This window comes from Marmota marmota, unplaced genomic scaffold (genome assembly GCF_001458135.2).
Source record: "Marmota marmota marmota unplaced genomic scaffold, marMar, whole genome shotgun sequence".
Classification (NCBI taxonomy): Eukaryota; Metazoa; Chordata; class Mammalia; order Rodentia; family Sciuridae; genus Marmota; species Marmota marmota.
Genome location: NW_026000229.1, coordinates 50345291 through 50357785, shown reverse-complemented (window position 1 = coordinate 50357785; position 12495 = coordinate 50345291). Strand labels below are relative to the sequence as shown.

Below are 12495 nucleotides of genomic sequence, written 5' to 3'. Positions count from 1 at the left end.
AAAAAAAAAAAAAAAAAAAAAAAAAAAAAAAGGAAAGCTCCAGAAGGCTCTGAAAACTTAATTATTGATCAATACTGGCATTACTTCTTGTCTATAAAAAGGCTAGCCTGATCTAAATAGGAGTTAATATCTTTGATTTTAAAATACTGAGTTTGAAAGAAATTATTTTTCCAAATAAAAGCTCAATTAAAAAGTCAATTACATTTTTAGTTAAAAAAAAATCCAAAGCTTTAATAGTTAAAATATTTCTATGTGTAAAAATTGTCTTTTATGTATTAAAAAAATCTACTCCTCAATAAAATGATTAATCATGCACCTCTTATCAAAAAAGTTGAAACATAGAAAGCAATAGTACTTTCTTACAAAGATTAAGAAAAATATTTCTGAAGCAACTTTTCAATGTTGAATAAAAAGAAGTTTTATTTTTATTTAGATTTACTTACATTATTTTTCTTCCTTTGGTGTTCAACAGCATCTTTCAAAGAATCTAACTCATTCTGGAGACCAGTTATTTCCTTCTCTCTGTCTGAAATTCTAAACCAGAATATTAGTACATATTTTAGGCAAACAGTGATTTTAGATGAACAGTAACACAACTTTGATATTAGGTGAACAATAATGTAATTTAGATACCTATGTATGAATATTTGTTATCACAAAATAGATGTTCTGAAAACTGTATTAACTTAGCTACTATTTACCACAGAAAGTCCATCATATGAATTCTTAATTTCAGAAATGATTTTTCAAAGAAGTTTACACACATGAAATGCTGAGGTTTGTTCTAAAAAGAAAACAACTCTTAAGAAATAGTTCATGAATACATGAACCACTGTCATCACAGTTATTTTCCTTTTTTACCTGGATCAGCTATTTTCAGAGGAGTGAAAACTGATACAAAGGCAGTCCCCTACATTAATTTTTCTTCCCCAGAAGGCAATGAAACAGTTATGACTTTAAGTAACTAAACCACAATAAAAGCATGATATTAAAATGAACAAGGAGTAATTTTGCCATTTTCACATCTTACGATTCATTTATTTTTTCCCCATGGTCCTATCCAATGAACTAATTATTTCCCATAAATGCAGAAAGCCATGGCAAAGATTCATAGTTAAGAGTGGCTTGAGTATAAAGTTAAATTACAGATAGCTCCTTCTTAAGAATAAGGCTCTAAATAAGGGGTGCCATGCCCAGAGTCTGTTTTAGTATGGCCTTGAAATAAGCGCTGTTTTAACTTTTTTTTTTTTAAAGATAAGGTCTCACTATGTTGCTCATACAACATTTTAAACTTAAAATAAGTTTATGCATGTAAATTTATTTTAAGTTTATATTGCTCAGGCTATAGTCTCAGATTCACGACCTCCAGTAATCCACCCACCTCAGCCTCCCAAGTACCTGGAACTACAGAAAAGCACCATCATGCCTAGTCTCCTGTTTTGTTTTTAAAGGTTGAAAAATAAAAAATAGTATGAAACAAAGACCTACGTAGATCCCCAAATCTAAAATATTCATTATTAGACCCTTTCATAGAAAATCTTCACAGATCCAGGATCAAGACTAAAAAATAGTAAATAATTCTAACCTAATAAATGACCAACTTTATAAAAAAGCCAAAAGGAAAATTACTATTTAGATTAAATCTAACCATTTAGATTATCAATATCACCTATTAATATTCTTAATGTGGCTGAGATTTAACACTTGACACATGCTATAACTTATCTGAAATGACCTCAAATGTAGCCTCCTAGCAAAAGTTATAGGTCAAAAGAACTTTCAGTTTTTTTTTTTTTTTTAAAGTTCTACCTTAAAAGAGAGCAAGTGGAAAGATTATAAGTTTTCTTTAAAATCCAAGAGTTAACCCAAAATGTGAACTATTATATTGCACAATGAGATCTAGAATAAAGAAGACGCAGTAGGAAAACTGAGGTAACTGAAGGTGATCTAGTAAAGTTGTTAAAGTGTAGTTTGATTGAATATTTTCCTAATGCCTAAAAAAAGAGGAAAAAAATAATATCTCCATTAGCAAGATACTCAAAGAAATCTAAATACAATTAGAAGGAGCATCCACCAGCCAAAGACACAGCTAAACTCCACTGATGAGCAGTTCAAGATATGTAAACAGAACTGTAAAAAATAGGTGATCATTTGCAGTTCCATTAAATTATTTCTGAGAACTCTTTAGCACATAAAATGTTATCACTTCCCAAACTATGAATCAAACTTATTACTTACACTTTCAATAATTCCTCATGAGGGGGGAAAGAAGATACCTATTTAAAAAGAATTAAATGTTATTTCAAAACAAAACTTTCAAGAAGAAGAAAAAAATCTTCTCACATATAAATTAAGACAATACCAAAAGAGAAAATACCATTGTTCCCCATGTTAGCACCTTAACTTTGTGATTGTAATAAAAATCATGTACAAATTTGTAAGATGTACTGAGTACTAAACTCTAATCTTCATTGTCACTATATACTTAAACTCTTCATTTAACAAATACTTATTAATTTCCTATGGGCAAAGCACTGAGGTGATATTTAACAAGACTTAAAAGTTGTTTTTGCTAAAAACACTGACTTTTCACCTGGGCTTGCAAAAGGAAAAACTTGACATCTCTGTCTCCAGTTTACATCTGACTGTTTTGTTCTAAATCACCTTGGATTCCAGGTATAAGAGGTATAATCGATAAACATGTAATGAGTCAAAACTACTCCCCAGGCAACAATAACTTTTTCATCATCCCAACAATGCCATCCTGACCAATTCTGAAATAATAAAAAACCAGGCCACAATCTGACCAAGATTGCTAAACTCTGCATATTTCTGGTTCCTCTTGTCTATATAATCTGGAAGCTCATGCCAGTATCCCCAAAGACAAGGCTAGAAACACTGATTTCCCTTTTACTTCCTGGTGTCCCACCAAGATTTAAGTTCCTTTCCTGATTTTTACCATTACTTTTTCTGTTTTGTGGGCAACTAGCCACATCTTATTTATTTGGATCCCTGGAGCCAGTCTTCCAGCCTAGGACTCCAGTAATAGAAATAGCTTGAATTTCCATACTTTATAATCCATATTTCACTATGTAAAAATTTTAAGCTTTCAAAAGTAACTTTAAAAAACCCTTAAATGAAAATGAAATCAAAAGGAAAGTTTGGAAAATTTCCTAATATGAAACAAAAAGTTAACTTTTACATAATATGCAAAGGCACACAGCCTTCACATATTTATTCCTTGATGACTTCAATCTCCCAACCTAAACTATTAGAAACTTCTTGTCAACCAGGATTCTACTTCCTTTTTTTTTTTTTAAATAACCTTTATTTATTTATATGTGGTGCTAAGGATCAAACCCAGAGCCTTACTCGTGCTAGGTGAGCACTCTACCACTGAGCCACAATCCCAGCTCAGGATTCTAATTCTTTGCCTTTCAAAATAAATACTATTGTAGCCATACATTTATAAATAAAATCGTGGGGAATATGCCATTTAAAATTTTTAAATTTTATTTTTATCAAGCAGAGTTACCACCTTGAATATATATTTTAAATACTGGTAGACCATTACTTACAACATACTTGGTTTTTCTCCAATTATTGATTTTTTTTTTTTGAGAAAGCAACAATAGTGTATACATGTTTAAAATGACCTCTGTAAGATTTTAAGTAACTTCATAAGAAAAGCAATCTAGAGGATCAGAATACACACAGACAGATATAAAAAAAAAGGGCTAAATTCAGATAATAATATTATTTGGGTATATTTTTATATATTGTAGATTATTTTATCTTGGCTATGGCATAGCAAATTGCTTTGTCTTACAGGAAATTTGATAAATGCTTGTATAAATAATAGAACTCTTTAATCTCAATGAAAATGTAAAAAAAAAACTGCAAGACTAATTATTGTATAATTTTTATAATATATATTTATTATATTTTTATATATTATAATTTTGTTGGTTGTATAATTTTTACCACAAAGGCAAAAGGCAGGACATTTAATAATACCTACCTGTTGGTAATTTTGTTGCTTAAACTGCTCAATCTGGGATTGAAACAATTTGTTTTCATCTTGTACCTCCTATTTCAACAAAAATAAGACATGAATACCCAACAGAGACTTTTGTTTTCCATAAGTTTTTGAAGTACATCATACAATCTAGAAAAATTCCAAAATAGTAATAATCTTAGAAGGACGTGATAGGTCTTATTTTAAATATATAATTACAGTAATTATACTTAGTACTAGTCTGGCAGTGACACATCTCCATGAAACAAAATAGAAGACAGAATAGGCCCAAATATTCATAGGAATTTAGTATGGAGTGACATTTCACATTAGTAGAAATAGGTTTCTCAATTAGCACTAGTGGCATTTTGGACTGGATATTTCTTTGAGGTAGGAGGTTGCCCTATATATAGTAGAACATTTGGCAATTCATAGCCTCCATCTAGTAGGTGCAATAACACCTTTCTTCCAGCTTTGACAACCAAAGTTTTATCTCCAGATATTGCTAAATGTGCCCTGGGGAGCAAAACCACTTCAGAAAAGATGGATTATTTAATAATGGACCTAGCCTTTCTTGATAAAGAATTAAACTTCCAAAAGAGAGGGGAAAACACACACACATAAACAAAAAAGTCAAAAGAAAAACTCAGGCAAACAAATCAACTCATAATAACAAAAGGCTTATTTCCAGGTTTGCCTCGAGTGTATGAGGCACTGGGTTCAATCCTCAGCACTACATAAAAAATAAGCAAATAAAATAAAGGCATGCTGTTCATCTACATCTACAAAAAAGAAAAGGCTAATTTCCATTATTGTGTAAAAAGCATATAATAAATTAGTAAGATTAGTAAGTCATTCCAGAAGAAAAAGTATAGAAAAAAATAAAAATTTAATTACAAATCAATTTAACACATGAAGAATGCTTAACTTCTCTCACAATCAAACACAAATTTAAAACAATCTTAACAGCTTTCAAGAATAATATCAAATGTTATCATCTTTTGTCAGTGTTGGAACACTGGGAAGTGGGCCTCTATTAGCAAGACTAAATTAGTAGGAACATTTTTGGAGGGCAATTTAACATTACCTAACAAAATTTAAAATAAGCTTACCTGGGAGGGAGAGGCATGTGACAGAACCAACCCTTACAGTATGAAATGTGAGCAAAACTAGTTCAAGACATATACTAACATGTAATGACTTCAAATCACTGTTCTGTAAGTATCTAAACATTAACTACATGAAGGTGACGAGATACTGACTTCCTATTTAAGCTCTTTCAAAACAAAACATCTGCATAAACCTTTGACCCAGAAATTTATAACACAGAGACAGGAGCAGAAGTATTCAAAATGTATTCACTACAGAATTGTTTGTAACACAAAAAACAACACTGAACAGTCTAGGATTCCATCAACTGGGATTGATTATATAAGTAATACAAAAGGCTATTCAAAGTTAAAGCCAGATATGTACTTCCCTGGAGAGATCTCAAAAACATTGGTAATTAGGGAAGAAAACAAAACAAAAAAACTATATAAATAATACAAGTAAATATACATTTATATATTTTATGTACTGGTGATTTCTCAAAAGATATTAACCAAAAATGACAGCAGTTATCTCTAAGGAATGAGACACAATATTTGTTTAGGAAGTCTTGCTCAGTATTCTCGTCCCTTTTCATAGCAGTAAAAGCATTTTAAAGATAATAACTCACCCAATAATTAATTTTAAGTTATCATATTCACCTGTAACAGCTTTGTTTTGCTAGAAAGATCGCTCTCCCTCTCTTTTAGCACAGCTTCTACTCTCTTCATTTCATTTTCCTTCTCTTTCAACCTAGAATTTTTACAAACAACTTATCTTACTAATGTGCATTGAAAAGGAAAGCCAGACTCCAATATTACCCCTAAGAAAAATGATAGCATAAACAATGCCTACAATCTTTTTCTCTTCATACTACAAACTTTTGAATTTGTTCAAAAGACAGTATTTCCACATCATTCTACTCAAAATTAAGAACATCCTAAAATTGCTACAGCTTATTGTGTATATAACATTTTATGATTTTATCTAGAGAAAACTCTAAAAACAAAAGGTATGAGCAAAACTGTATTTCATGAAACTGTTAGAAAATGTATCACTTAAAAAGAAATGAGTATTGCTCCCAAGAATGTTAGCCATAATTCACTGGCCCTGGAAGTTACAATATACACAACTAATGTGCTAAAAAAGGTGTTACATATAATTTAGTCAGGTACACCCTTATAGTCTTAGTCAATCTAGCCCAAGTGAATTCCACCTGACTTTGTCATCTAAGCAACACTTACCACCTTTTTTTGTGAGGAGCAAGCAAGCCACTGGGGATTAAAACCAGGGGCGCTTTACCACTGAGCTACAGTCCCAGGCCTTTTATCTTTTATTTTGAGACAGGGTCTAAGTTACTGAGGCTGGGTTTGAATTTGCATATCTTCCTGCCTCCAACTCCTAAGTAGCTGGGATTATAGGTGTGTGCCCAGCACCCAACTATACTGCTAAATGTTCGGTTTATCCATCTTACCCAAGCAGGAACCCAGTATCTCCAGTGTCTGAAGGTTCTCAGGTATTTGCTGAATGGAACACTATTTTTATCCCATTTAAATCCAAAAAGAATATCAAGATGCTTACAGGTCAATATGAAAAATACAGCCGCACACATAATAAATGTGGGATAAAAGAATGAAAAGACAAACCTTAAGTACATATTGCTAAAGTGAAAGAAACCAATCTGAAAAAGCTACATACTATATGGTTCCAACTATGACATTCTGGAAAAAGCTTAACTATGGAGATAGTAAGATGATCCATGGTTGCCAGAATTCAGGGTGAGGGGGATAGGAGTGGGGAATAAATGAAAGGAGGATGGATAAATGAACAGGTGAAGCACAGGAGATTTTTAGGTCAGCAAAACTATTCTGTATGATACTATAATGAAAATACTGTCATTATATGTTTGTTAAAATCTACAGAGTGAATCCCAACAAAAACCTGACGTTTAGTTTTAAAAAACGTATTGCTATTGTCTATAAACTGCTTTAAATATATATATTACTAATGAAAAATGTTAATAATGGGGGAAATGATAGGGGGATATGGGAACTCTCGTTTTGTTTTTTTTTTTTTCATATTTTCTGTATACCTAATTTCTCTCATTTTTCTGTAAACCTAAATACGTCCCCATAAAGTCTATTAATTTAAAAATAAAATTCAAGTAAAAGGTAAGGCAAAAATAAACCTAAAATATACACTTTTGTAATTTATATACCAACTACAAAGATCCACAAGTGTCCTAAGCTTTCTCTTAGAAGATGAGAAAAGCACCTTGACAGTTATATAATGCCCAAGAGATAAATTAGTTGCACAAATGAGCCATCTTGTTGTCAAGAAGTCATCTTCCTTGTATTCATAAATGACTTAATAAATATTCACATTATCTTAATTTCAAAGACAAGTTTCAAGAGGAAACTTCTTAAAAACAAACACTGATAAATATTGCTGGGCACCACATTAAAGAAAAATCCCTTTGAAGTGACTCTAGAGAGAACCAAAAAGCTAAGGTCCACATACCATTCCTCAACAGTGCAGCCTCATTTAGCTTAAGAAAACAGATTTCACAGTATATAAAATTGGTTTCAGGATGAGCATCTACAAAATCTGACACCTCCTATATTGACTGCAGTCAATATTTTTACTATTCAGCACAGAATAACAAATGTGACAAGTTCTATTTTACCAATATTACAACTATAATTATTTTCTAATTAGAAGTGTTATTCCTCAAATACTAATTTTAAGCTGTGGACATACATGTATGCATATTTATTTTTTTCTCATTTTTAGTATGTTTTTAACACAGTTACTTTTCCTTGCCTTATATTCTAAAGTTGGGGGGTTTTATTTTTATTTTTTTGTTTCTTTTTCTTATTCCTTTTTCTCCTTTCTTCTTCTGCTAATTGCTGAATTCTCCTGAATTCTCCTATTTTTTTCTCCCTCCTTTTGTGTTCATATATTTTCCTTCTTTATAACCATCATTTGTTGCATTCTATTTGTTCACATTTTTTTCACCAGCACATATCCCCTTTATTAATTAATTACCCAGTATATTCATATTCAACAACTGTGAATGTGGTTCAGGGATCACTCCAAGTAGGAGCTAGAAAGCCAGGGTTCATGAGTCACATTATCCAAAAGACCATGGCAGCTATGCTGTTGATGGTACCTCAGGCATCCCTTTGACCAGGAAACCTTGCTCTCTGGCTGTTCAACCTTGGGGAGGCCCAGAGCCCCTCAGCTCTAGATAATCATTTGTCTGTGGGCCTTTGGGAGCTTGGAGATCAGGATACAGACCCTGTGGTCTGGCTATGGAGATGGTAAAACATTCTAAACTTTCTTCTACTTCCTATCATATAATCTTTTCTCTTAATGAACTGTATTTTTATCATCTTTAGAACTATTTGTTTTATATAACTCCTGTCCCTACCATTCATGTTGTAATTATTACTGCTGTGGATGCCACAGTTGACACTTGCTGTTTGTTTTAATGCCATATCTAGTTTACAGTTATTTATTGTGTTTGCTGTTGTCAACTGCAGACTCCACCATTTCTGTATTTGTGATAATTAGTGTTGTAAACGTTACAGTAGGCACCTGTACTTATTTGAATGCTGTATATTATTTGCATCAAGTGTTGCTATTATTTCCCCCTTTTCTGTGAAGTGCCAGGAATCTACTGGGTCACTACAAGTTCACAGGGTAGAGACTCTGCTACAGAACTAAACTCAGCCAAAAGATGGTACACCTTGCTCCACAGACAAACTAACAATACTCAAACTTCAGCTATACTTGAATACGAAGAATAGAAGGGACAAAAACTTAAAAGACAAGGCCCCAAATAGGAAGGGTTAAGAGTGGGCCTTCAGGTCCGGATCACAGACAGCCACACCTACAACAAAAACAGAATTAACACAAAGGCTGTGGATATCACACTTAGGAGGGGGTCTCAATCTAGATCACTTAAGGACACTCTCACAAGAGAAGGCTGTGCTCTAAAAAGACCACATAAGAGTGAAAGAGAAATCCATCCTGATAGATGCATAAAACCCAACATAGGAATGAGAAATTCCTTAAAAAAAAAAAAAATAAAGCTTCCTAAAGTTCATAATTCACCAGCAACTGATTCCAAAGATATTCAAGTGGAGGAAAGATAAGAATTCAACAGAATGATTAAAAAATGATCAATGAATTTCAAAAACACAGAAAAACTGAATATATTAAGAAAGTCAATATAGGTTATGAATGAGAAATTCAATAAGGAGATAGACATATTGAAAAAGAACCAATATACAAATAAAAGACCCAATCAAGTCTAATATAGTAGACCATGCTGAGAATAGAATTGCATCTGGAAGACAAAGTGGCCAGCCTTGAACATTCAGACAGTTTTAAAGAAAGGAAGATAAGTAACCATGATCAGAATATACAAGAACTCTGAATATTAAGAGTTCAAATTTAAGATTCATTGGAATTGAAGAGGGCTGTGAGGTACAGGCTAACAGAAATGATAACCTCTTCAGAGAAATTTTCCAAACTTCAAATGAGATTGATATCCAGATACAAGAGGCATTCAGAACCCCAAAAGACATACTGGTAAAGGGAACAATCCAACAAGAAGATATAACAATAGTAAATACTTATGACCCAAATGTTAATATACCTAATTACACAAGAGACACTACTCAAATTAAAGCCTCAAACAGACCCCAGTTCAATAATACTGGGTGATTTCAACACATCTGTCTCACCATTAGATAGGTCGTCCAGACAAACTCAGTAGACTCTTTGAACCTGAAAAATATTTCAAATCAAATGGACTTAACAGACATCTATAGAATACTTCATCCAACAACAGCTAAATACACTTTGTCCTCAGCACCTCATGAATATTCTCTAAAAAATAACATATTTTAGACCACAAAGCAATTCTTAGCAAATACAAAACAACTGAAAAAAATTCCTTGGATCTTATCAAACCATATTGGGATGAAATTAGAAATTCACACCAAAAAACAAAAAAAAAATCCTACAGAAGCTATATAAAAACATGGGAACTGAACAATACACATTTGAATGGTGAATGGGTAATACAAGAAATCAGAGGAGAAATTTAAAAATTCTTAGAATCAAATCAGAATAGTGATAAAACACATCAGAACCTCAGGGATACTATGAGGACAGTTCTAAGAGGAAAGTTTATAGCTATGAATGCTACATAAGAAAATCAGAAAAGAGCCCAAATGAACAACCTAATAATGCATCTCAAAGCCTTTGAAAAAGAAAAACAAACCAACCTCAAAACCAGTAGAAGGAAATAATTGAGATCAAAGCCAAAAAAATCAATGAAATTTTGAATAAAAAAAAACAATACAAAGGACCAATGAAAGAAATGGCTTTTTGAAAAGATAAACAAGATAGATAAGCCCTTTGCCAAACTAACCAAATCACCAGAGACATCACAGAAATCCAGAGGATCATTCGGGACTATTTTGAAAACTAATACTCCAATAAATTGGAAAACCTAGAAGAAATGGATATATTTCTAGACACATACAATCTGTCCAAATTCAATCAAGAGGATTGAAAACCTGAACAGATCAATAACTAGCAATGAGAAAGAAGCAGTAAGAAAAAGCCTTTCAACAAAGAAAAACCCAGGATTCTCAGCTAAATTCTTAAATTCTTAGACTTTTACAGAAGAACTAATGCCAATGGTCCTCAAATTATTCCATGAAATAGAAAGTGATGGAATACTTCAAAATTCATTCTAGAAGGCAGGTATCATACTCATATCAACCCCAGATAAGGACACACCAAGGAAAGAAAATTATAGATCAATATCCCTGATGAACTTAGATGCAAAAATACTTAATATTAGCAAATAGTATTCAACAATATGATAAGAAGATTTTACATCATGACCAAATCCATTTTATCCCAGGAAAGCAAGGATGGTCTAACATACACAAATCAATAAATGGAATTCATCACATTAATAGGATTAAGGACAAAAATCACTTAGTCATCTTAATAGATGCAGAGAAAGCCTTTAACAAAACTCAGCACCCATTTGTGATTTAAAAAATACACCACTGAAGAAACTAGGAATAAAAGGAACCTATCTCAACATTATAAAGGTTATAAACATAGAACCCAAAGCCAACATCAGAGTGAATGGGGAAAAAAATAAAAACATATTCTTTAAAATTTGGAACAAGACAAGGATGTTCACTCTCACCACTCCTATTTAATACAGTGCTAGAAATTCTAGCCAGAGCAATTAGGCAAGAGAGGGAAATAAGAAATTAAAAAAAAAAAAAAAAAAAAGGAAAGAAGTCAAATTATTACTGTTTGCAAAAGATATGATCCTATTTGTACCTAGAAGACCCAAAAAGCTCCACCAAAAGACCACTAAAGCTAAGAAACAAATGCAGCAAAGCAGCAGGTTACAAAATCAACATACAAAACCCAATAGTTTTCTATATACCAACATGAATCTACTGAGAAAGAAATTAGGAAAACAATCCCATTAACAATAGCCTCAAGAAAAATAAAATACCTAGGAATAAATCTGAGGAAGTGAAAGACCTCTATAATAAAAGCATAGAACATTGCAGAATTAAAAAGACAATGATACAAGAAGATGGAAAGACCTCCTGTGTTCATGGACAGGCAGTGTTAATATTGCTACAATGAACATATTACCAAAAGCAATATACAAAGCAATCCCCATCAAAATACTAATGACATTCTCCACAGAACTAGAAAAAACTCCTAAAACTTATTTGGAAGAATAAAACAACCAGAAATCAACTCAAAATGAATTAAAGAACTAGGAATTTGACCAGAAACTATGCAACTCCTAGAAGAAAAAAGCCAACACTCCAACCTATAGGCACAGGCAACAACTTTCTCAATAGGACCCCTAAATAATGTCAAGGAAATAATGCCAAAGAGAAATAAAAGGAATGGCATCAAATTAAAATTCTTCTGTTCAGCAAAGGACACAAAGAATGTGAAGAGAGAGAATTTACAGAATGGGAGAAAATCTTTGCTAGCTACTCTTCTGACTGATTAATGTCCAGAATCTATAAAGAATTCAAAGAACTTGACACCAAAAAAGCAAATGACCCAATTAATAATGAGCAAATGAATTAAACAGACACTTCTCAAAAGAAGAAATACAATGGCCCATAAATATATGAAGAAACATTTAGCATCATTAGCAAAAGAGAAATGCAACTCAAAACTAGACTGAGATTTCATCTAACTCCAGTTAAAAATGGCAGTCATGTGGATAAAAAGGAACACTTTTAAATTATTGGTGGAACTGTACACTAGTATAGTCACTGTGGAAATCAGCATGAAGGCTCCTCAAAAGA

General features: G+C 32.3%; 1 protein-coding gene across 12 annotated transcripts in view; it reads right to left on the bottom strand.

Moving 5' to 3' along the window:
• Ktn1 (kinectin 1) overlaps nt 1–12495 on the bottom strand; it is a 59123-nt gene that overhangs the window by 21067 nt on the left and 25561 nt on the right. For all 12 annotated transcript variants that reach the window (XM_015480195.2, XM_048793189.1, XM_048793194.1 and 9 more), the window contains 4 exons: nt 5770–5860; nt 4022–4090; nt 2239–2276; nt 444–534 (listed from right to left, as the gene is read on the bottom strand). In XM_015480195.2, coding sequence (XP_015335681.2) covers nt 444–534; nt 2239–2276; nt 4022–4090; nt 5770–5860 — 289 coding nt within the window. The remainder of the gene's footprint in view (nt 1–443; nt 535–2238; nt 2277–4021; nt 4091–5769; nt 5861–12495) is intronic.